General features: G+C 33.5%; 4 protein-coding genes across 5 annotated transcripts; all 4 read left to right on the top strand.

Moving 5' to 3' along the window:
* The first annotated feature begins 541 nt into the window (after positions 1–541).
* LOC105330293 (golgin subfamily A member 6-like protein 22) lies at positions 542–5,162 on the top strand. Its single transcript, XM_066075026.1, has 7 exons — positions 542–639; positions 924–1,145; positions 1,453–1,943; positions 2,029–2,227; positions 2,528–2,611; positions 2,975–3,076; positions 3,279–5,162. Exons 1-7 carry the CDS (start codon positions 619–621, stop codon positions 3,894–3,896), a joined length of 1,737 nt encoding a protein of 578 aa, XP_065931098.1. The 5' UTR covers positions 542–618; the 3' UTR covers positions 3,897–5,162.
* A 292-nt stretch (positions 5,163–5,454) lies between these two features.
* LOC105330294 (uncharacterized) lies at positions 5,455–9,114 on the top strand. 2 transcript variants are annotated; one of them, XM_011431909.4, is made up of 8 exons: positions 5,455–5,967; positions 6,248–6,281; positions 6,401–6,891; positions 7,118–7,368; positions 7,611–7,812; positions 7,911–8,000; positions 8,107–8,184; positions 8,557–9,114. In XM_011431909.4, the coding sequence occupies exons 3-8, from the start codon at positions 6,406–6,408 to the stop codon at positions 8,848–8,850; spliced, it is 1,401 nt and encodes a 466-aa protein (XP_011430211.3). In that variant the 5' UTR covers positions 5,455–5,967; positions 6,248–6,281; positions 6,401–6,405; the 3' UTR covers positions 8,851–9,114. The 2 variants fall into 2 exon arrangements, with proteins under 2 accessions (XP_011430211.3, XP_011430210.3); XM_011431908.4 differs by lacking the exon at positions 6,248–6,281 and having other exon boundaries at positions 5,516–5,967.
* A 248-nt stretch (positions 9,115–9,362) lies between these two features.
* Positions 9,363–14,971, top strand: LOC105330299 (golgin subfamily A member 6-like protein 7). Its single transcript, XM_011431912.4, has 11 exons — positions 9,363–10,548; positions 10,891–11,068; positions 11,678–12,093; positions 12,190–12,282; positions 12,428–12,511; positions 12,673–12,750; positions 12,871–12,951; positions 13,083–13,281; positions 13,616–13,729; positions 13,836–13,925; positions 14,092–14,971. Exons 1-11 carry the CDS (start codon positions 10,436–10,438, stop codon positions 14,401–14,403), a joined length of 1,758 nt encoding a protein of 585 aa, XP_011430214.3. The 5' UTR covers positions 9,363–10,435; the 3' UTR covers positions 14,404–14,971.
* Positions 14,972–15,662: 691 nt separating this feature from the next.
* On the top strand, positions 15,663–24,539 carry LOC105330298 (early endosome antigen 1). The gene is made up of 10 exons (XM_011431911.4): positions 15,663–15,796; positions 16,055–16,238; positions 20,114–20,370; positions 20,837–20,953; positions 21,348–21,452; positions 22,594–22,668; positions 22,790–22,976; positions 23,144–23,230; positions 23,489–23,572; positions 24,305–24,539. The coding sequence occupies exons 1-10, from the start codon at positions 15,774–15,776 to the stop codon at positions 24,530–24,532; spliced, it is 1,347 nt and encodes a 448-aa protein (XP_011430213.3). The 5' UTR covers positions 15,663–15,773; the 3' UTR covers positions 24,533–24,539.
* The last annotated feature ends 803 nt before the right edge of the window (positions 24,540–25,342 follow it).

Below are 25,342 nucleotides of genomic sequence, written 5' to 3'. Positions count from 1 at the left end.
AAGTGTTAATTCCCGCGCTCGCGCGGGTTATCAACTAATTCGTGTAGCAATGTTTTGAGAAAAATAACTTAACTTGTCCATTCCTCATAAATTTGCCGTGTATATTCATCGACGCTGCTTTTCCGGGGACCTGACACCTCCTCCCTAATACCCACGCATCTCAAAAAGTGCCATATCTTAAAACTTTAAAAATGTTATTTCTAATAGAAAATATCATTATTTCCATCAAGGCAGTAATTAAGTACTGTTTAACATACGAAATGATAAAATTGTTATTGTTACTTCTATACTTTGAACTGAGAAATTGGATAGTGTCATCCCATGAACCGTTATGGTTTTAAGAATGGATGCAAAAATATGCATTATTGAGTAAAATCTTAGACTTCAAAAATAAGAGAAAATATTTGGCATCTTCAAAAGTTGAACATGGATGTGGTTATGTATAGACATATTCTTGGAATCCATTTATTGCTAACACTTACAAATATACCACCTGGCCTAAATATCAGGTATTAGCGTATTAAAAGAAACCCTGGAAAAACCAATTTATTTTCACTTTCGGTTTGTGAAGTATAACAAATTTTTGAAACTCTTTTTGAGAGTAAATTATGGACAGATATGCCTAAAAAAGATAAAAAGGTAATTTGCTTTGTTGTTGTTGTTCTCTCTCTCTCTCTCTCTCTCTCTCTCTCTCTCATATAAATCAACACAAGACGTTATAAATATTCCCTGACATTAGCTTTTGGTTGACCATTTAAAAACCTAATAAAAATCATTATAGATATTAAAAGTAGAAAAATAAAACTTTTCAACTCAAAAAGTGACTTTGTCCCTTCAAACATCATCATTATTGCTAATAATTATATGATACTAGTTTGGTGTCTTACTTTGTAATTTAATCAAAACCTTTATCTTGAAATTAGGAAGATGATAAGAAGGCAATTGAAAGGCAGGAACAGATTCGAAGAGAGGAAGAAAAGAAAAAACAGGAGGAAACAAAGAAAAAATACAAAGAAATGACTAAAGAATTTAAACATTTGTGCACTCTAATTCTAAGTAAAAAATCTCCAAAAGAATTGGAAGCGCTCAAAAAAGAACAAATTAGTATTGTTCAACAGCTGCAAAATGAAATTGATAATTTTTTGGTAAGCGTATCAATGTTATTTAGTAACACTACATATCATGATTTTCTATACCACGTTAATGTTCCATGTTACTAATTTGAAGATTTAATTTCATTAATTTTAATTTGATAATTCTTGTTTAAAAGACGATTTTCAAACGTACTAAACATATATTTACGATCCCAATAATCCAAATCAATAATATCGTCATGATATGAATTAAAAGACAAACCATTTTATTTTCTGTTAATCGGAGTAAAATAACATAAATTACACCAAACACGTATACATTTATAATTCAACCAACAAAAAATTGACCATGGTATAGAAAAAACGGGGAGAAGAAGCGAAAACAACAGACGGTGCCATTGGCAAAACACAAGATCAACATCAACTTCCTGAGCCGTCTGAGCCACCACCTGATTATGATTGTTCGAGCGCAACAACCAACAAGTCAACAAGTGACAGACAAAATGGAGGAAAGACATGGAATGCTGATGAGGTGAAGTCCTTGGAAGCACGATACAAAGAGGAGAGGGACAAACTAAATTGGTCCCTAAAAGATGCAAACAACAGGAGAGAACAATACGAAAGGGAGAGAAGGGAACAGAACGAAAAAATAAAAATATTAGAGCAAAAGATTAAGGAGACGGAATTCTACAAAAAAGAAAAAGAAAAGATGCTAGAAAAAGTCAGATGCGAAATAGATGCACAAAAAAGGGAACACGATTTAGTAGAAAACGCATTGAAAAGTAATTTACAAAGCCATCAAGCACAAGTGAAGAAACTCTCATTGGAGAAGAAAGAAGCGTTGACTAGGTAAAATTTTCCCATTTACGTACATCTAAAATACTTTTCTTGTAAACGACAATTACAAACTTGAACAACAATGCATTTTTTTAAGGCTCAGCGAACTTGCAGGAAGAAAACTTTTGGACAATAATCCAAACATTGCAGATCTTAGCACGGAAATTCGACCAACAAAAATAGGTGAAAACTTTATGCAGGTTTATGACAACGAGTGGACCGACGCTTTTGAAGAACTTGGGCAAAATGGTCAAGATGATAAGCAATGCATTGATTCTCTCCTAAAGATACTTAAAGTAAACACCTAATGATTTTTACCTTGTATTATACATGTAATATTTCATAGAGGCATGTTTTTAATTTGAATTATGCATGCGCGGATCAGGATTTACCCCCGAGGACGGTACGAGGGATTATTTGAGGGGTAATCCAATGCCTATTTTGGTCACTTTATTGATAAGGCTGAATTTTTCACGAGAGAGAGAGAGAGAGAGAGAGAGAGAGAGAGAGAGAGTGTCTGCCCCTTTTATAGATCCGTGCATGATGAATGTTGAATATTTACGTGAACAGTTTACTTTATTTCTTTTGGATTTCAGGAAGCATTTGAACATACAGAAATAAAAGCAAAGAACTTCGACGCAAAGATGATTTCAATAATTTCATCGTGTTCAGTAAATCAGGTAATAGAGGGGCTCTGAGTTAGACCTAACTCACCGTGTTAACCAAGTACAAAACCCCTATTGATTGCATGTAGATGTAGTTACTGTTAGCATTTCATTTCGCTGTTTGCGTTAACCCTTTAACATGATCTTAAAGACAATGTTTTCCATTGACAACAATGACATATAAATAAAACAAAGAAAGGATAATTAAACAAAAATATTCAATTGATTTATGTGGAATGCTATTGAGACTACATTAAAAATGGCATGTTCGTGTAAATTCTGATAATTTTCGTAGACTAGATAAAAAACAAATGATCTCACGAACTAAGAACGATAAATGCGTTTTATATATATATTAAACCGACAAGATATATTCAGAGAGAAGACAAAACTGAAGAAAACATCACTAAAGAAGAAACAGGACTTATCAGACAGCTCAAAAAATTATCTGCTAACAGGACAAAAACCTCAATACAAGATGTAAGTTCTTTAAAAACACTTACTGTGATAAGACCCTTCATATTTCATGGCTTGGCATTCAGTTCTTTGATACTGAGTGGGTTGGAATCATTTAAAATATAAAGATAATTTATTTTTGACTGGAAAGTGTTAAATTTTGTTCATATAATTTTGTGTTGTTGTTTAATTTTTTTTGTGTTTAAACTTATGAATAATTTGTTAGGAATTTGTCAAAGAAAGAACATGGATCAAATGGCAGAAGAGCAAAATATTCGCGGAAAAATGTGTAGAGATGTGCTGGTATATGGCCATTCAAACACCACCCATGGCACTGATGTTTGATATGAGGCACATGCACCCATTTGATGAAAAATACTACAAGAAGTATATGACCTCAGGGGATAGATATGATTTCTTAGTATGGCCGTGTACTCTACTACACAAAGATGGTCCCATTGTGGCAAAAGGCATAGCTGAGGCCACAACGGCCGATGCAGCCCAAACAGAAACTCCAGTCACTGCTGCCAACGATACAAAACAAGACAAACAGAACCAAATAGGTACCCCAGCCAGTAAGCATGGAAGGGGATATGGAAGGGAGATAAAAACAGCGGAAAAATCCGCTCGTGATCTGAAAAACGGAGACAGGGGCGACGGGAAAATAAAAAGTCCACGTTTGCCCAAAGGAGACACTTCTACCAGTAATTCCTATCCGGAACAAGAAGGTTCGGTAGTTAAAGACTCTAGGGAGAATACTCCAAGTGGGAACGGGAGTAAACAAAACGGATCCAAGGGGGACTTTGTTACAAAACTCAATTGCAAGAGCGGAACAAAGTTATAACTGTGCTTTCATAACAAAAAACTTTCCTAGATTCCTAAAGGCAAGTTTTTTCCAGAAAGAAAAATTTATGCGTCTATCAAACTGTAATACATTTCAAAAGGACAAAACGTCGTACAAAGAAGTACGCAGAAGTTTGTTTATAAAAAGTTCGAACTGTCAGGTACACTTGCAATAGGTATTTTTAAAAGAACATAATATATTTTAAGGAGTGTGTCTATAGTTAAATTTTGCTTTGAACATTATTTATTGTTTGCTGTTGTGAACAGATGGGTTAGGTACAAGTTCTGGAAACTTAAAAGCCAGGTACTATAGCTGAAAATATAATACTGGTATAATTACCTTTTCTCTAATTATATCGATATCATAGTAATCAAAAGTCATAATCATTATCGTTTAAAGAAATATATGCTTAATACCAGTATCTAATCCTTATCTTGTGATAATTCTAACTATCATATTATCTCTATTAATCGTATATCGAAGGAGATCAGAATTACATGTACGACCAAACCACGAGTTATGGCAATCTGGTCATCATAAGGGTGCCAATAATGGAGAATATGTCCCTGTGTATCATTAGGGCGCCAATAATGGAGAATATGTCCCTGTGAATCATTAGGGCGCCTTAATGTAGAATATGTTCTGTTCCATTATTTCATGAGTGGTCAATTTGTATGTAAAACTTGCCCTATATCTATAAATTACATATTCATTTTATCAACTGTATACTTTAACAGCAGCTATTGACATATAATGTTTACTTGTATGAACTGTAAACCAGAAAATTGGACATTGCTTATTATAATTTTATTAAGAATTTTTTTAATATTGATACATGTGTACACATCTATTCATTACCTTGTTATCGCATGGGAATTTTTATCAATACTCTCTCTCTCTCAAATCAAAAATGAATAATAATTCAAATACAAGTACAATGTTTACATAATAATTGCATATATTCCTCACGTTGACTTTGTTTTGTTTATATTTCATTACACTTTACATTCATACTGTACTGTATCTATACACAAAATGCAAAAAGAATAATGTACTATAATTTCAAGTTTACAATCAATAAAGAAACAAGTAAAGATGTATTGGTCTAAAATCTCTTCCAAAGCAAACTTTTGATACAATCAGGGTAGAACAACATCCCCTCGTTTATATGATGTACATTTGGAGTATCCCGTCTGTAGTCATCGAATTATGTTGGGTTTTCTTTTGCAAAAGTTGATAATTATCAATAAAATATTATGATTTTAATGCATGTACTATGATCATGACATTAAATAAAAATCAGACATGCCTGAGAAAGTCTAAATAATTCAAATATATATCTATGTAAAGATGAATGGTGATTTTTTTTCAATTGTGAAGTGAGAAAAGAAATCTTCCTTTGGAGAACACTTTCCCATATGAAGGGTCGAAAAACGGAGAAAAGGAAGTCCAAACAGAATGTTAACAGTATGCATTTGAATTTCGAAATCAGGCTTGTTGCATGCAGTGAAGTTACCCAACAAAACAATTACAAACACCGCACCCCTCAGTTTAATCTTATCGTTGATTTTAATATACTTTGCAAGTGTAATATTTAAGAGAAAAACAGAATAACAAATCTATATCATCTAATACGAAGATGTGAACAACAATAGGTTATCAATATACATGTGTATTCGAACGACGCAGCGATTATGTCACAAAAAGAAAAATCCACAAAAGACATGTAATATTTAAGATGTATCATCACCCAAAACCGGTTTCCCGTTGAGAAATGTTTAGTATACGGACTCTTCGTCTTCAAAACTGTGTCAAATCCAGTATGACCAATTCATCGACGATAATGGGCTGTTTATTTCGTGTAATCTCAAGATCTCTTGGCGTGAACAATTGTGGCTTGTCGGAAGATTCGTACCTTTAAATGGGTACTCTATTTCATTCACGTAGACACGGAATGTGGGTACATTAGTAAAGAATTTGCAATGTTTTCTTCTTTTTATTTCCAAAAATAACGGGTCACACCTAAAACGAAAGTTGAAGTCTATGGAATAGTTTACTTCTCTCTTAAAAGGTAAGAATTTGTGGCAGTTTACTCTGAAGTGAAAATTATAAAACGTGCCAAATGTCATTGCATAACTTATATGTATCATAATAAACATTTAAAGAATTTATTTTTATTGTTATAGAGTCTGTTGACATTGTTATTAGATTATGTTGATCAAATGTCATTGCATAACGTAGGTGTATTATAATAAACATTTAAAGATTTATTTTTTTGTTATTTAGTCTGTTGACATTGTTAATAGATGATGTTAATCTACATCGCAAATGCTTAACATACTTTTTTGTAGAAAGAACATCATTTCCATCTTGCCTGACTTTTTGGTATCATTACATTTATTTTATAAAGTATTAATTTGATTAAAGATATAGCACATCAGCTTCGTTGTTATTTTAAGAAGCAAATCAAATGCTGAATCCTTTTTTTTCTTCATTTGTTGCAGTTGACATGGCTAACCGTAGGAAGAAAAATGCACCGTTCCACGTGCCTATACCCTCCCCTCAGCTTGGTGTACGACCTGTCGTATATTCCGCAGCCTCTCCCTGGAACACCATAACCAATTCATCATCACAAGCGCACCGTCAACGCACGCAGCTTTCTTACCACAGTTCTGACGTCAGTGATTTCAGCGGACGGTTTACTGACAATGTATTTTCTCGTCGTTCACCCGAATTTGCTAATCATCTCAAGTACCAACCTAGGTCAGAGCCACAGAGGATCCTCCGATCAGGGTCTGCTAATTCACTCCAGTTGCTTGAACAGATTGTGAATCGCCAGGATCTGATTCGCAAAAAGATGCGAGGTGCAATAACGGAATGGAAAATCGTTGCAAAAGACATTCCGAAACCCGGAAAGAAGATCTCTGTGAACGACCAGATGAAACGAATCAGAGGACTCTGTCACGACATAGATCAGCATCTCCGTGGATGGAAGGTAAATAAATGTATTCATATATCTAGTTCACCTTCTTTTAAATATTAGTTTTGAATTCGTTAATACCGGTAGTATCGGCGTCTGTTTTTGATATGCATTATCGTACATGTGTTAAACAGTATTTAAGTCAAGTATCTCAAATATGGAAAAAAAAATCAAATACACGAACATTGTATTAAATTATTATGATTATTTTATTATAATTTTTTTTTACCTTTCTTTATAGGACGAAATATACAGGCTTACTGGAAGACGCGTGACAATGAGTTCTCATAATTCATCAATGGATGACAATGATTTGAAAGAGACTGCCTCAAAGCAGACGACAGTGAGCCAGAATCAAGGGAATGAGTTGAAGAATTTAGAGAAATGTCTTCAAGATGTCAAAAAGGAAAACAGTAAATCAAAAGAGAAGATTGCTGCTCTTGAGGGAGATTTGAGAAAAGTGATACAAGAAAAAGAAGAGTTGTTGACGAGGTTTGAAAGATCTATTGAAATTAAATGGAAAAGAAGTTCATTTAGAAAGATCCATGTTCAAAATGAACGCAATTTTTTTAAAAAGAAAAACGAATATGGTATATAAAGAAAATGAAAATCATTGAGAAAGCATATACATGTACATTGTACAATGTAGCATCATTTTTGAATTTAGGTATTAAACTTTATTCTAATGGGTCATCATCATGGTAATCTAAGATGTAATTCGTATTTATTTTTAGATTAAGCCAAATATCAGGATCAAGACTGACTGATGGTAATGTGCAATTTACAGACCTAAACACTCAGAACAGGCCAACCAAAATTGCCGAGAACTTTCGAGAGCTGTATAACGATGAATGGATGGAAGCACTGGAAGTGTTGCCGAATGACAGCCCCGATGCAGAAAAGAAGTCAATTTCTACATTATTATACATTGTACAGGCATGTATAGTTACTGGAACCTAAAACTTAAGTCAAATTCCATAATTCAAATATACATGTAATAAGCTCGCTGATATGTCAATTTTTGTCATCAACAGTCTTCGTTTGAGTATTGTTCAAATGAAAGTAAGAAGATGAATGACAGATTGGTGTCTGCTGTATACGGTGATGGATTACAATCAAGCGAGGTAAGTCTCGGTAACAATGCATCAATAAAATGTCTACGATCGTATATGTACAGTGTAAATTCCAGATGATATAATATGCAAAATATTTATTCAATTTGATATGCAGTTAAACGACGAGAGCAAAAGGTTGATTCTGCAACTGCAAAAATCAACAGCTGACGTGATGGCATCCGGAATAGCTCAAGTGAGTTTTCTTGTACCATATTTTTTTTTATTATTTTGTATTTGCTCGAGATATACATCTTATTGCATTATGCAAGAACATGAGTAAATATACGTACATATATGATTTACATTAGGTATAGACAATGTAAGGTATATAATAAAGACACAATAGTATAGCAGGAAACAAAGTACGGAATATCATTGCGATTACTAAAAGCTAAGTGGAGATATTTCCCAAGATTACACAATTTTTTGTAATTCTGGACAGTTAATAATTGTATAAATTTATAAACAGAGGGTTTTCCCCTAATAATATTACTTAATATTAAATCTTCAATTAATTGACATACTACAATGTCAAGTTGCTTAATGATTTTGTTCTTTTTAATAGAAATTTTGCAGTGTTCTGGACATCGACGAAAATTTCGAGCATCCGCTACCTTCAAGTGTTAAGGAGTTTGCTGAGGGGTGTGCAAAGGTCACGTGGTGCATGGCTGTTCAATCACCACCTATGCACATTGTTTGCAATGGCAGCCCTGGGTCAGAGTTGGATCGTAATTTGTTTTCAGAATACACCCAGCAAGGAGAGAAGTTAGACTTTATTGTTTGGCCTGCAGTTTTGATCGAAAATGGCGGTGCTTTGTTATCAAAAGGAGTTGCACAACCCCTGAAGAAAGCTTCCTAAATGTTGAATGCATATCTGCCATCAAAACTTTCTTGGGTTACGGAGTTTCTTAAGTAAATTCGGAAATCAAAATGATGGAATATATGTTTGCTGTGTATACGTACATAATAGATAATTGATTATTTTTTAACAATATTATTATTTTATTTATCAAACTCACACGAGTCAAGTAAAATGACTGTTGTCTTGCACCTGAAAACTTATTTTGCGAAAAATGCTAGCGTGTTACAGAGAAACTTAATTATAATAAAAATGTTATATGTCTGCTGTTTTAAACATATTTACTCCGTTCACAAAACCGTCTGTTTTTGTCATTTTTTTTTACTTTTGATTTTGATACACCCCATTGAATATGTACAACAAAAAGATATGTGCAAGTTATGACTTTATCATTCTTTGCTTTGTGAAAATAATAAATAATGTTACCAAAATTATAGCCGCTCGCAAATTTTAATCAGCAATTATGAAATAATTAAATAATCTAGTAAATATTCCTACTCCTATACTATGAAATGAAAAATTTGCAACTCGTCGCCATTTTGGTATTCTTTGCGTAATTGTAGCACCTTTTTTGCATGGAAGAGTTGCTACCCCTGAGCAAAGCTCCCAGAATCCGGAGGACCGGTGGTCTTCTATTGGGGTCTCCCTTCCCCTAGTAACGATTTCCAGTTATAGAAAGGCGCTGGAGACTCGCCTTTTGCTACTGTCACTCAGCTTTATGTACCTAAGCATCACCAGGGACACCAACGAGAAGTTATGACACGTGACTTGCTGGCAGAACCTATTTGAGACATTAGACATTTTTTAGTGTAACTTAGTAACGTCAGTTACACCCCTCGAGACCTTCACCAGCTTTTGCCCTCTATTTTAATCGGATACGCTTATTTCAAACGATGTTTGCATATTTCTTAAGCAGTTCACAGAAAAAAATCAAAATGATGGTTTTCTCTGTTTATTTAAGTGTTTAAATGCATAGATCATAGATTGACTAATTCTAGTCGAGCCATAACAGACCAAAAAATGGGAGTCGCGGGCAATGTTGGTTGTATAGAGTAGAAGAAGTAGACTGTTTTTTCTTTTACTTTCTAGTATTCGATGGGGACGCCTACATCATTAAAGATGGTACACGAGTCGGATTGCGATTTTTGGTTGTGTTGTTCGATAATTTAGATACATATATAAATCAATTGTAAAAATCTTTCTTCTGTTCATTTGGGAAACAATTATGGAGCTGAAAAAGTTTCTCATGAATAATGAAAAGATTGTCCGCCTATTTATTTCCCCAACTGCGCTACCGTACAAAGGTAAACACAGGTAAAACGTCATGACTGAATGCGCGACCAGTGCCAGATGTGTGTCCCTAAAGATAACTACCTGATCTTTGTTGTGCAATATTATCGATAGACCCAATTACGCGTTTATTCTTCGTCGACAAAGGTGTGTTTACGACTCTGTGCAAGGGCTCCCGAAAGATAGGAAGCCAACACGGTGTGCGTACCTGGATAGGTTACACTGGTTATGCACGGCATGATTTTATTGATTTAGTTTGTTGTTATTTTTTGAATCCGGGTATTTAATACAAAAAATGGAGGAGGTAGAGGAAAAAGAAGACAAACCTAATTTCTTTCGCCGCATGAGTGTCAGATTGTCAAAAAGAAACAAGAAAAAATCTGCTGGGAGATTTGAAGAAATAACCAAGTAAGTTCTTTGTGTTATCGGTCTAAGAGTTTAGAACAGAGTTAATCGGATCAATGAAGCCGCGATAAACCAAGCTGTGCACGTTGTAAATGTTTTCATACATATTGAGTATTCAACAACAATACACCGGTATGATTGTATGTGCACATACGAATAATGTAATGGATAGGTCTTGTGATCCACAGTTTATTTTTAATTAAAGACAAGTTGTCGTATTATATTTTACTAAAGTACCACGTGCATAAATGTATATTCAGAATATTGATAGTAGAGGGTAATATAAAGCCAATTGCTTTAGTGGTGTCTATGACGGAAAAATCAATTACGTTTGTGTTTATGTAGGCCCGCGGGTTACGAACATGAAGATCTTCACAAAATCATGAAACGCCTGAAGGAGGAAATCAGTGCATTGAAAAAACTGCACCGTGATTGGGAGCAGACGACCAAACGGCCAAAGCTGGACCACGACTTCCGGGAGCACGTAGAGCACGTGTATACCTATGCCAGCATGATAGCAACGGTACACATCTGCAAGAGGCAGACAAGTGTTTGTCCACGACGTCTAGCTCTATAGAATAGTTCAATTGTGTCGTCCATTAAGTGATCCATAAGGCTAAATTTAGAGATGTTTAACAATAGTTTTGTTTGATATAAACGATTTTTGATTTTTCACAAAATTTAATCAATATACATGTATAAATTGATATTGTTTAAAAAGAAAATGAAGATTGCGAATTGATTTGAAGAGTAAGCAATAAAGACTAACAGAATAAATATCTGGCCCCAGGATCATGAAATATCTTAGACTAAGGTCAAAATTTCATTACTTCATTAAATATTTATTAAAAACATAGATTGACACTTGAATGCTTGCATTGCAACAAGAAAGGGTAACACTCCTTAATTACATTTAAAATGTTGCTAACATGCAATGATAAAACCATTAAACTGTGTACAAATTTTGATGTTGAGTCTTAGACAGTTTAATGATCCTTGAGCCTGTTGTTTTAATCCCCATATACAGTACTTGATGATTTTTCCATTGAAGAAGATATTGGTCTCTTTGTTTCGACATGTTTTTGCACATTTACACTTTTAACAAATAAATGTTCTTTGTTTTTTTTTCTAGCGGATCGGGGTGGCCACAGTGCAGAAGGAAATGACAGACGGCTATGAAAACGAAATTGCAAAGCTCAAAGACGACATCAGGGACCTCAGAAGGAGCAACTACAATGACAAACGTCTTCAAGATAGAGATTTTGAAATCCAGCGTTTAAAACGTGAAATAGAAACTCTACGTAGTGAAATCCGACTTAAGCGTCAATCTGACTCGGACCAAGGCCCAGCACCGGAACATGAACACAGACGATACTCTCGAGGTCGTCTACCTAAGAAAGATGAAAACGGGACTCCTGATACGTCAAAGTATATAATTCACGATCTGAAGGATAAAACAGAGAAATTAACCAGGGAAGTCGAAAAACTCAAACAGGAAAAGTCAGAACTGGAAAAACAACTAGAGGATACGATTTTTGATAATAAAGAGTAAGTGTTCGGTCATTAGCGGCATGATTTCATGAACTTTTGTATATTGTTTATCTAAATTATGAAAAAGTAATGCCATGACTGTATTTTTTTTAGGTTGTCAAAACGTAGCGCTGGTGCTTTGAGAGAAATGCATTGTGGATATAATGCTAGCAAAACCGAGGATGGTGAAACTGAGCAGAATTTGGGGTAAAGTTAAATTTTTTGACATTCGAGATTAGGGCAATTTTAATTTTTTTTTATAATCTCGAGTATAGAACTCTCATATCAAAAACTGTTTGCATAGATATATATGGAAATACAATTCTATGATTTTGATGCTTGTTTATAATAGTGAAGAAGAACATTCAATATCATCTCTGAGTTCTGTGGAGGATGAAAAGAAAACTCAACAAGATTTTGCCAATAAAGAAAAGAGGTACTTATATAAGTCATACCTATTAAGCCGCTCTGTCAACTAACTTTTGCTACCCCATAATTAATCAGAACAAATGCAATATGTGTATATTGAGCAGCGTAGAATATTGAAATCGCCCTCTGCATCATATAGAAGACTGATAAGCGATTTCTATCATTCAGATTACTTCAGAAAATAGAAAACTATGAGAAAGAAAACCGAAAACTTGAAAAACAGCTGCAGGAGAAAGAACATGCCGAGTAAGTAATGACTATAAGCAAGGTCCCTATGATAATGACTGTATTGGTAATATATTCTTTAAAAACTAAGGGTATTGGTGCCATATTTTTATTTTTACGCCATCTCTGTTCTCAATAAAGGAACCAGAGGAAAAATGAAATCCAAAGACTACAGAAAAGCCTTCAAGAGGAACGCAAGGCAAAAGAAAATGCATTGGACAAGTATGGATAAAACTGGGAAAAATTGACTTTCGTTTATTCACTTGCGTTGGTCTATTTGGATTTGGTTCATTTAGATGAAAATAATGTAATATAAAGTTTATTTATTTAACCTTTGATATAAAATATTGTAGATATAAAGAAAAACCATCTCAGAATCATGAGTCTAGCAGTGCTTTAGTGATGGACTTAAGCGACCCCAACCGATCACTGAAAATTGCCGAAAGATTTAATGAAATCTACGACAACCAGTGGAATATTGCAGTTGATAAATTAGAAGGGCTAGGAATAGAGGAAGAAAAAGGGATAAAAATTCTTTTAGATATCATCACGGTAAGAAATCAGCGACTGGATTCGTTTACTAGACCATTGTTGTATTTATAAAAAGCAGGATAAATAGCAGGCACGTAGCATCGTTTTTTAAGTGGGGGTGGAGGGGGAGGAGGGAGGAGGGGCAGCCTCATCCAAAAATTCTTGACAAGCCCCCCCCCCCCCCTTTGATGCTACGTGCATGAATAGTAGCAAATATTATATCGTTGAAATTCTCTGTGTATTATATTCCCGTAATAATAAGCTGGACTGTTGACATAACCATAGAAAACTGCTTGCGAGTTACCGGTATGTGTTGAATAAAAAATAGTAAATATTATTGTGTAATGTATTTCAGACAATCTATAAAAAATGTGAGTCTTATGAGAAAGGGCAGTGTGCACAGATTGAAGCTCTTCTGTTCAACCCATTATTTACACCTACTACAAAATCAGGCAATTCTACGAGCGAGGTAATGTATCAGGTTTTCATATCACCGACATTGGCTGCTAATACTTTGAGGTTATCATTGCCATACATATACGCTAATATTGTTGGTTTTTGTAATTACCTTTAAGGAATCGATGGAAGTTTTCCATGAAGTTCTACAATCAGTCCGAAGCAGCAGAAAACAGTTATCTGACAGAACTGTCAAAATTCTAAAAGAGGTTAAGATTGATTTTGTTTTTCCGAATCGTCTCCATATCTTTAATATGTCAAAAAATTAACAGTGAGGAAAATGTTAAGGCTAATATACGAATACACTATCATTTGAAAAATAATATTAAATTTTTTTTAGAGTTAAAAGTTTAATGACTATGTTTACGTTTTCAGAGAATTAAGGAGGATCTATCAAAAGACTTATTAAATGTTGACCAATTAACTGCGTGCAGTGAGTACATAGACACGTGTGTCCAGTGTTGTTGGTTAATGGTCATTCAGGACCCCCCTATATTCATGGAATGGGACCTCACAAACGGAGTGTCAAACTTTGATAAAGACCTACTGAAATCCTACACCAAAACTGGTAACACTGTTGAGTATCTGGTCTGGCCGGTGTTGTATCTCCACAAGAACGGGCCCTTGCTCTGTAAAGGAGTCGCACAGGGACACAATAAAACCATTAGCAATGAAAGCGAAGTATGAGGCACCATTATTACTTGTATTACAGGAATGGTTAGTGATATTGTAAGGACCACATCATGGCGGAAATGGAATGATTCTTCATCCTTGGACATTCATATTGTAAACGTTGTACCTGTATGTATGCAGTCTCATTTTTGGAGCCGGATAAATTGGAATTGTACTGAATCGTTTTAACCTATATACTTGTTTTTATTTTAAGATCTGAACTTGCATGTGTTCAAAACTACTATGAAAACAATAAGTGTTTTTATTTGTTATACATCTTAGGTGATGTGTTGTTGTGTGTCCCTAGATAAAATTTTAAATTATTTATCAATCAAACTTGCTAGATGTTTGGTAATTATTAACGTGATTATATGCATATGCTGAAGCCTAGATTCAAATATGCATATTGTGTCTGTTGTTGAAAACTGTTGCCGACTTCAATGTGTCTGTCAGTGTGCATTATATTTGAGGATGTTGTAGTTTCAAAAGAGGTTAGGTTTAGAATCTTTGAAAAATGATTGAACTTCATTGTTGACTGATGGGGGATGAAACCGTGGGCATTGAATAAAACGTATACCATACATGTACGACTTGCTTTGTTTAATTTTTAATCGATGCATTCACTTGCATACTGCGATTTAAAAACGTCATCGATGAATATTACAGAGCAATTAAGGAAAAAATCAACACACAGTTTTCCCGTACTCGTTTTAAATTGTTTATAAGAAAATAGTTGTAGGGACAATGAGTCGGATGCAATTTAATCACTTTATCCTGACCACGTATGAAATACTCATGATGAATCACAGTGTCGCTGAAATAAACAATTTCTTACTTGTATGTATTTATCACCTTTTTATCATCCGACCAATCGAAACTAATGTGTGGATTTTCAAGTCGTTTGAAGGTTAGTTAAAATATAACCCAAAGATTAAAATTCGTTTCATAAGGAAAATATGATACTCGAAACTAATTTGCTATACATAAAACTCGCTTTTAAAATATGCGTATTTACAAATAAAGTATTAAATGAACCGATATAGTCGTTGCTGAAATACGTGTATCATTAAAAAGTAGTCGAGATCAAAGTTCTCCGTATACATGTATAGGTTCATATTTTTTATTAAAGTAAACGGCTGAGTTCATAAATATGTGTTCTGATTTTGGAAAATTTTGCAGAGGATTAAAAGTTGGCTTGCTGAATCAATAAAACAAACCATTACACCATTTTAATACATTTATACTCTCAATACCCTTTTGGTACCCCACATTTTTAAAAATAATGTATTCTCCCTATACAAGAAGGATAACTCTAATTTCCCCATCGGAAGACAATAGGAAACAGGTATTCTGTAACGTAAGAATAGTGTTTGCAGTCGTTTGAGATGTCTTGTGCTTCAAAACGAAGGTAAGCGCTTTTTGCAACTTAATCATTCTTGTACAATAATATTTTTGTCTGCAAACAGACTTTAAAATCAAATACAATTTCTAGCTATCGAAGCGTAAATTTACAAAAGTATGATGGGCCGTTCTTGTAATTATGCATTAGGTTATAGGAACGAGTTGTAAATTTTAATTTACAATAGAAAAGAAACCCGCAAAACCCAAAATTTTTAAGTTTTTAAAAAGTTTACTTATAAATTTCTTTGTGTTTTATGAAATGAAGTATGCCTAGAGATGAAACGGAAGACTTGGCCATTTTGAGACTGACCATTAAACGACTACAGAGTCTTGAGAATGAAAGAAGTGGGCATGGAAAAGCAGGTCGAAAGTTGGACATATCTCAACTTGAAAATCAGATTTTGGCAAACATTAAAACGGTCGAGAAACATTTCAAACATTATTTAGAGGTAACATTTAACGTTAACCGAAAACTAAAGAAGATGGGTGAATAAAGCGTGTAAAATGTCCATGTGAGGAATGATTAGATACTGCAAAATTAAAATATCATTAAATCTGACACTTTTGAAAATAATAATTAAAAAAATGTATATTTAACGTAACATCGGTTTGTAACCCTTAGATATTTTAAATACTTGCAATAGGTTGATTTAAACTTGCGTACGCGTGTCATAAAACCTCCAAATAGTGTCATTTTTATAACTTCAATGCATTTTCTTTTATACGGTGGGTCTGAGCTCCATATTTTTGTCATAGTCTAAATGCAGTTTAATGGAATTTAAACAGATTTTATTCAACAAAAATGTGGAGAGATGACCCACTATACTTTAAAAATGTCATTTTGTAGCCCAGCAATTGAACGTTTTAGAAAAAAATGCAAGTCCGTAAATTCGTGGCCAACGTCTCATATAGCATTTAAACAACGCACATTGTTGTGAATGAAATGGCTCAGTGGTTAGAGCACCACACATTATGTTACTTTATAGAATTTGGGTTTTTAGCTCACCGAGACGAAGTCAAGGAGAGCTTATGCTATACCCTCGGCGTCGGCGTCGGCGGTGGCGTCGGCGTCGGCGTCCGGACCTGGTTAAAGTTTTTGTTGCAGGTCCTGTATCTAAGCTATTACTTGTCCTATCTTCACCAAACTTGCATGGGTGATGCATCTGGACCTACTTATGGACTTGAAAGACTTGGATGCTGAATTTGGGTCCTAAATTTCAGATGCTGGAGGAGGTTAAGGTTGTTGGACCAGGTTAAAGTTTTTGTTGCAGGTGCCCTTTGATAGCAATATCTTAGTTACTGCTGGTCCGTACATCACCAAACTTGCATGGATGGTGTGCCTTATGATACTGATGCACCAGACAGGCTTGAGTGCTGAATCTGAGCTATAGGTTTCGGATGCTGGAGGAGGTTAAGGTTTTTGGAGCAGGTTAAAGTTTTTGTTGTGGGTGCCCATTGATAGCAATATCTAAGTTACTACTGGTCCTAACTTCACCAAACTTGTATGGATGATGCGTCTTATGATACTGATGCACCTGACAAGCTTGAATGCTGAATCTGAGCAATAGGTTTCGGATGCTGGAAGAGGTTAAGGTTTTTAGAGCTGGTTAAAGTTTTTGTTGCAGGTGCCCTCTGATGATTATATCTTAGTTACTACTGGTCCTTACTTCACCAAACTTGTATGGATGGTGCGTCTTATGATACTGATGCACCTGACAAGCTTGAATGCTGAATCTGAGCAATAGGTTTCGGATGCTGGAGGAGGTTAAGGTTTTGAGAGCTGGTTAAATAAAGTTTTTGAAACAGGTGCCCTCTGATGATGAAATCTTAGTTATTACTTGTCCTTACTTCACCAGACTTCCATGGATGGTGTGTCTTATGATACTGATGCACCTGACAGGCTTGAATGCTGAGTCTGGTTTCGGATGCTGGATAAAGTTAAGTTTTTAGGAACAGGTCACATGTTTAATAGATGATAGTACTATATCAAACTTGCATAGTTGATTTAACTGTAATATGAATGAATCGCAGAGGTAGCTTCAGATGCAGAGCTTGATCTCCATTATCAAGGATGCTAAAAAATAAATCTTAGTTATTACAGGTCCTAACTTCACCAAACTTGAATGGATGGTGTGTCTTATGATACAGATGCACCTGACAGGCATGGATGCTGAATCTGAGCCATAGGTTGCGGATGCTGGAGGAAGTTAAGGTTTTAATTGCTAGTGCCCTCTGATGATGATATCTTAGTTATTACTGGTCCAAACTTCACCAAACTTGCATGGATGATGCGTGTTATGATACCAATGCACCTGATGGGCTTGAATGCTGAATCTGAGCCATAGGTTTCGGATGCTGGATGAGGTTTAGTTTTTTGGAACAGGTCACATGTTTTATAGATGATAGCTTGCATAGTTGATTTAACTTTATTTTAAATTAAATGCAGAGGTTGCTTTATATGCAGAGCCTGATCTCCATTATCAAGGATGCTAAAGAAATCTCCTACCTCACTCAAACCAGCTCGATAGATAGATGTGTTTGTTGATAAATGATATAACATGATTCCTATGATATAGTATTGTATGATATGAAACAATATTGTTTGATATGATACAATAGGATATCATATGTTATATTATTAAAAGTTATACAATACGATATGATATTGTATCAATTTTTTGGATATTTTATGATATGATATTGTATCATGATACTGTTATGTATAGTATTGTATATTATGATACAATATTGTATAATATTATATTGTATTTTTAATTTGTTATTTTATCACATGATACAATTACATAAGATATTGCAAAATATTATATTGTATCCTATGATACAATATTGTATATTCTATAATATTGTATCATACAATATTGTATAATATGATATTGGTTTCAGTAATATAGAATTATATCACATGAAATTGTATTATATGATATTGTAATATTATATAATATTGTATCATACGATATTGTATGATATGATATTGGTTTATATGATATATTATCTTATCACATGAAATTGTATTATATGATATTGTAATATATATTATTGTGTCATATGATACAATATGTATAATATAATAATGTATTTTATAATATTTTGCTTTATCACATGATATTGTATCATTTGATAAGATACAATGTTGGAATCAAATTATATTGTATTATATGATATAATATCATATAATGTATCAAATATGTTTCAGTGTCATTCAATACAATATCATACTATATTATACAATATAATATGTTTCAATGTTATGATGTATTATGTAATATGATATTGTAATATAATACTATATTGTATTATATTTTATGATATTGTATTATGTGATAAAATACAATAAGGTATAACACAATACAATGTCATATCATACATTACAATATCATATCTCATTATTGTTTATTACGGTATTTTATTGTTTTATATGATATATATTATAAATATGACATGATACAATATTTAATTTTATATCATTGTATTGATTAACATATGAACATATGATTATCATAAAAAAATTTTATCAGATGATATACGATATTTTGTCAAAACAGAATCCATGAATATCCAAGATCATAAATTATGATTTTCATATAAAATGATAAAGGTGGTCTTATGAAGGTGATGTCTCATAATGGTGATGCTCCGTCTCGGTGAGCTTAGTAATCTATGATTACCTATGTTTATGTTATGGGTTCGATACCACCAAAACTTAACGATTTATTTTTTTTTTTATCTTTTTTTGAAATATTTCAAACTGAATATAGTTGCAAATTGACTTATTTGACTTAAGCCTTTCTCACTCCCTTGTGGAGCATAGGCCACAGACAATTCTTCTCCACTTCTCTCTGTCCTTTGCTAGTTGGTGGATGGTGTTCCAGTTGTGTCCTCTCTCGGCCATTTCTTTTATAGTTGCAAATTACCCTTTTGTAAACTTGTATTATAACATATCAAAAATATTTAATTCAAAAAATGTTAAATTTGAAGGTGTATTTTACGACTAAACAAAATGGGCAGTTGCGCCATCTTATTCCCCAATCTTCTTTGTATAACGTCATTTTTATTGTATCTTTTTTATTAATATTGTCAGTGATATGAACGTATTAAAAATTTATCATGAAAAAGTTCAAATATGAAGTAATTACATGTTTTTATAGGTATAACAATTAAATAAAAGAATTCAATCTCGGTACATAACAAATGTAATATACAGTTGTTTTTAATTTTTACGCTTTCTTTTTAATCTCAATTTATTGATTTCATTTCTTCCACTTTTCTTTTATAATCTTTGCAATTGAGTATTTTTTTCTCTCAGACTAACGGTTACAATGAGGCTATTTATAGACCACCCAGCATAAGCCAATCAGTCACTTCGTTAAACGAAGAGCAAACAATAAACGCTTCTTTGTTTGAAGTGATAAAGAAATTTGAATTTGATAATAAACGTCTAGAGGATGACTGTCAAGATTACAGACTCCGGATCAAGAGTTTGCAGGAATCAGATGAAAGAAATGAGAAGACCATTGAGAGGCTGAGAAAGGAGCAGCAGACGTCAGAAACCTGTCAATACAGGTACAGGTGTTCTTCAATAGTGATACCGGTACCATTAACAGATTTTGTTTTTTGAGAATAAATATTAATTTTATAATGGCAGTGATCGATGATTTAGTAATATGATTGAGTAGTTTCTTAATTTGTAAGTTTAACAAAGAATACTATAGATTGATTCATTATGTATAATATATATCATGTGTTACATTAAAAGATTAAAATCAAAGATTTCTTAAGTTTAAAATTAAAGATTTCTAAATTGAACTATAAAAATATAGATGGTTATAAATAAAGTTTAAGTTTAGAAATGTTTGATTTTAAACTTTAAATGTATTATCCCATACATTATGAATTGGTTTGAGATATGACGCTGACAGCAAATACGACGACGATAAATGACGTCAGTGATAATATCAACAACAGTCTAAAGGCAATGCAACACAATTTATTTAATTTTTGTTGATTAGCATTAGTTTTTCGTATATAGATTACATGGAGAAATAGACAGTTTGAAACAGAAAATTGATTATCTGGAAAACGCACAAGTTCTCAAAACGGAAGAAATACTTAGACTAACGGAAGAGAACAAAATCCGGGAAGAAAGGTTTGAGGCGAACAGTTTCACACTTTTAAAGCAAAGACTCTGTCCCAGTGAAAATCTGCACAACCCCAAAAACTCATAAAAATGTCTGTGCAGAAATTATTAATCATTTACTTCTAGATATCCCTTTTTATGACATGTGTTTTGTCTGTCAGGTGTTTTAAAACAGGATGGTGTCTGTGAAATCAAATTATCTTATTTTTTTTTTATTCAAATAGGTAGTGTATGCATATGTAATTTTTGAGAAAAAAAATTGTGAAATGTGATGCAGAAAAACAGGGACAGGGTAGAGTTTTCTTTAATTTTGGCTTGATTGAATATGTGTATGTGGATTTAATTTATAGAAATAATTGTCAAATAGATTTGCATTTGTGTAAAAGAATATTCGTTATTTTAGATTGAATAAAAGAATATTGGAGTTAGAGCGAGAAGTTCATATCCACAAATTGGCTCTCATAAACTCCAACACCAAACACAACCTTACAGAGGCTGACCGACTGAGGTAAATATTCAGTCTACGTCTACTGTGTCTTTTATCATAAACCTTGAAAATGGACGCCGGGAATTAAGGACTCAGTTCTTACTTTTATGAGACGTTATTTTAGATCACCATCCTGCTACCAGAATGCCATTACAATAGGTGATTTTCTTTTACATAAGAAGAGATGAAATTGTCATTAATACATATTTTCATAAACTTTCGATCACCATTTTTTAAAGATTTATTGATTCGAGAAGCAGTAGACTGAATTTAAAACGTGATTTTTAAAGCTGCATGGTCCGAATTTTTCGCTCTTACAGTTTCAGATAATTTCCCATACAAACCGATTATCTTGGAAAATTATGGACTTTCGCCTACTAACACCAGCAGAAACGGTCTCCTTTCAAAGTTAGAAATATTCAAAGTAAATTAAAAAATTTTGTTATTGGCATGCAAAAAAAAAAGAAGAAAAGAGAAAAAAAAAACTTATCATGTGAATGTTTAGAAAAGGGAACCGTTTGGATTCGTCCCCCGAATTATGCATCGACTGTAAACAAAGCAAATTTTATAAATATTAGTGAACAAAATGTACATATTTTTATTTTTTTTTTTTTGGGGGGGGGGGGCGAATTTTGATATGAGGCGAAATATCGCGGTACCTCTTGTTTTGTTATTAGATTTTGTACATCATTTTTTTCATTAAAATATGATTAAATTGACTGGGGAAACTACTGGAAAATCTTTTAGTATGCACAGTCAAAGCTTACCATCGTTAAAAAGCGTTCTCAAAATTTGATATAAAATCAGACCAAGCAGTTTCATAAAAAGAAATGTTTATCATCAAATTAAACGGATGGCGCATGTACAAAAATGTGTAAACATAAAAGTATTATATGGCAAAGGAAGATATCTGTAAATAATTTTTTCACGAATTACTGACAGAAAATAGGAGCAGATGAGCCCGTTTAAAAAGTCCCAGATATTGAAAGTGACGAACCTTTTAATCATAGCACGGAAATTATCTATCTATTGGATAAATGTTTTAAGATCAATTGCCTGTGTCTTCTTCCTTCAAATTTTGATGAATAAACAGCAAATGTCATTTTCAATCGTGCATACCTTTGTTGTCAATCTTCACACTATTATATATTTTCCAATTCAGATTAGAAGGGGAGTATACAGAAAAATGTAGAGAGAATCGAAGATTACAGTTTCATGTAAAAGACCTTGAAGAACAGTGAGTATTATTAATAAATTAAGTAGTTATCTATAGGTATATTGATTTAGCTATATACGTGTATGTACATTAACATATATTCTAATTTCCATGTTCCATGTTACGCATCGTTTGTATCTAGATTAAAGGCTCTAGAACATAAATGGAATAAAATGACAAATATCTGTCCTGAAGAAAACAAATACGCTGAAATCATGTGGTGTATGTCCAAGCTGTTCATTCATCAGTGGGAGGAAGCCAGGAACACTCTACGACTCAGTGGCAGTGATGATGGGCAGATTGTACATGTTCTAGGACGTATTTTGAAGGTATTTACTATTACATGTACTGAAGTTTTGAATACATTCTCCGCTCTGAGAGAGAGAGAGAGAGAGAGAGAGAGAGAGAGAGAGAGAGAGAGAGAGAGAGAGAGAGAGAGAGAGTTGAATTTATTTATTTTTTTGAAAAAAATACAAGTGTATTGCCTTTGTTTCAGGTCACTTTTGATGAGTGTAAGAAGTTTGTTAGTAAAGTACTTCATCGGGAACGTGACCATGCAGCAGTACCATGTTTACAGCAAACGGTAGGTACAGATGTACTTTCTGTATATAAGGGGATGAATTAAATTCGTGTTACGTTAGAGAGAGAGAGAGAGAGAGAGAGAGAGAGAGAGAGAGAGAGAGAGAGAGAGAGAGAGAGCTATCAGATATAAAAGAAATTAAAAACCGCTTAAAGCAACGTTTTGCCACATAGAATGTTGAAATTTATTTCAGAATATCTCCAATATTTCCAATCAATCGCCAAGAATTTTTGTTAACTATGTACAATTTTTTTCTTTAAGTGTTCGGGACCCTCACGGTTGGTTGAATTGACCTTTGGAGTCATAGAAGATCATTCTGCACAAGTTCTCTCTAGTTTATACGAGGTTTGGTTTTTTTTCCTATGCCGAAGTTTTGTTTTAATTATTTATCACTTAACATTAAACATTCTTATTTGCAAATGCATAACGCTTCTTTGTAAAATTCCATCTTAGTCTAATCTCATGATATGAGTTTAAAACCATCTTGAATTAATTGACATGAAATGGGCCTTGCCAACCAGTATCTATAATTTTGCATTTGTTTGGTCATCGATTTAATAGATTGTCAACCCATATTTTCCCAAGAGATATTTTTAACACCAGGTTGGGTAGAAGTCAAAATTTATCATGGACTCAAAATTACAAAATTCAGATTTTCAGAATACATTATAGAATTGGGCATGCGTATTTTTTGTCATTTGAAAAATTGAATCTTGTGATAGATGCCTTTTAAACACGTTTTCTTGAAATAGAACAGCAGAAAAGGTTCTCATGTTTTAAATAAATATTGTTAATTAATAAAGATAAAAACATCCACCATTTACGTATAACAAAATATGACCATGGTAAACAATAATTCATTATGTTGTACCATACACACACACCATCCAATAACATACCCCCCCCCCCCATTCTACCACCAAAAAAGTGATTAAACGTTCCTTTTTCCGAATTAAAAAATGTTGTTTTTTTCAATTTCAATTCCTTTGGGATACAATCTATTAATTCGGTACAAGAACAGCAATAATGCATACACATGTGTTATACATGTATGACGCCCCTTCATGTTTCTTGTAGGTTGTGGATAAATCGTTAAGTACTGAATTAAATGAAGTGACCGATTCGACTGCTTTAAATAAATTCAAGGAGAGGAGTATTTGGGCATTTTGGAGACTGTTGGTGAAATACAGAGACTTCCGTTTGGATTGGAACCACCCCGGCCCCGAGAACAGGCTAGACGTTGGCGTGGTATCTTGTGATACAGTCACATTGTTTCCTGAAGTTTCTGTAATAATAAAGTCATGACAAATCATTGTGTAGTCTCTCTCTCGCTCTGACAGAAAAGGATTCAAATGATTATGTTTACAGCAGCTTTACCATATAACTTATCAACTTGAATATCAGGGTAATTCCATATACTGATATGTCCACAACTAGGCCTGGGGTCATAAATCTTAGATGATCTCACTCTGGACCAAAGTCAACCTTTTACAAAAGAAGTACATGTACATGCATATTGTGGAAAAGTGAGACTGAGATCAAAAGTGAGCTCGTCGTAAGCATCATTTAGACAACTATATATTTTTGATACAGTATTTTGATCCAAGGGATGAAAATTTCTTTCTAAAAAGTATTTTAAATTTGAAAATATTTTTCATGAATAAAAAAACAAACTTTTTCCTGTGTCTTATTGGTATAAAACTTAATACTTTTAACAAAGAAAGACAAATTTATCTGGTTAATGTCGAATGAAGACAAAACAATACTTAAAAAGTTAAGTGAATTTCTGATCAATGCTTTCAAAATCAAAGTACTGAAAGTACTGTTAGACGGTGGCGTCGTTTGAAAGTGGCATATTACATGTAACAATGAGTGATGTATGATAATTATTTTTGTAGAAAACCGCGGCCAGTATCGCATTCATGTACTAATACTTAACGCTTACTCGCACAACTAGTCGTGAGTTTCCTACATGGATAACTCTGTGGAAATCGTAGCTGTGATCTCACTCTACACTTTACAAATGCTGTGTCTCTTGGTCGTCATCTTTTGGGAAAGACCCAAAGATTTATCACAGTAGTCTTTGTCGTATAGAAGTTTGTATCTATATTTTGT

The sequence above is a fragment of the Magallana gigas genome, chromosome 2 (assembly GCF_963853765.1).
Source record: "Magallana gigas chromosome 2, xbMagGiga1.1, whole genome shotgun sequence".
NCBI lineage: Eukaryota > Metazoa > Mollusca > Bivalvia > Ostreida > Ostreidae > Magallana > Magallana gigas.
This window is presented reverse-complemented; position numbering and strand designations above follow the sequence as displayed.

Coding starts and splice junctions, on each gene's coding strand:
- LOC105330293 (XM_066075026.1), top strand. CDS start 619: ATGCCTAAAAAAGATAAAAAG. Junction 640..923: donor TGCCTAAAAAAGATAAAAAG/GTAATTTGCTTT, acceptor TCTTGAAATTAG/GAAGATGATAAGAAGGCAAT. Junction 1,146..1,452: donor ATGAAATTGATAATTTTTTG/GTAAGCGTATCA, acceptor ACCATGGTATAG/AAAAAACGGGGAGAAGAAGC.
- LOC105330298 (XM_011431911.4), top strand. CDS start 15,774: ATGTCTTGTGCTTCAAAACGAAG. Junction 20,371..20,836: donor TCAGAAACCTGTCAATACAG/GTACAGGTGTTC, acceptor TTTCGTATATAG/ATTACATGGAGAAATAGACA. Junction 20,954..21,347: donor AACAAAATCCGGGAAGAAAG/GTTTGAGGCGAA, acceptor TCGTTATTTTAG/ATTGAATAAAAGAATATTGG.
- LOC105330294 (XM_011431909.4), top strand. CDS start 6,406: ATGGCTAACCGTAGGAAGAAAAATGCACCGTTCCACGTGCCTATACCC. Junction 7,813..7,910: donor CATTATTATACATTGTACAG/GCATGTATAGTT, acceptor TGTCATCAACAG/TCTTCGTTTGAGTATTGTTC. Junction 8,185..8,556: donor TGGCATCCGGAATAGCTCAA/GTGAGTTTTCTT, acceptor TCTTTTTAATAG/AAATTTTGCAGTGTTCTGGA.
- LOC105330299 (XM_011431912.4), top strand. CDS start 10,436: ATGGAGGAGGTAGAGGAAAAAGAAGACAAACCTAATTTCTTTCGCCGC. Junction 12,094..12,189: donor ACGATTTTTGATAATAAAGA/GTAAGTGTTCGG, acceptor TATTTTTTTTAG/GTTGTCAAAACGTAGCGCTG. Junction 12,512..12,672: donor TTTGCCAATAAAGAAAAGAG/GTACTTATATAA, acceptor TCTATCATTCAG/ATTACTTCAGAAAATAGAAA.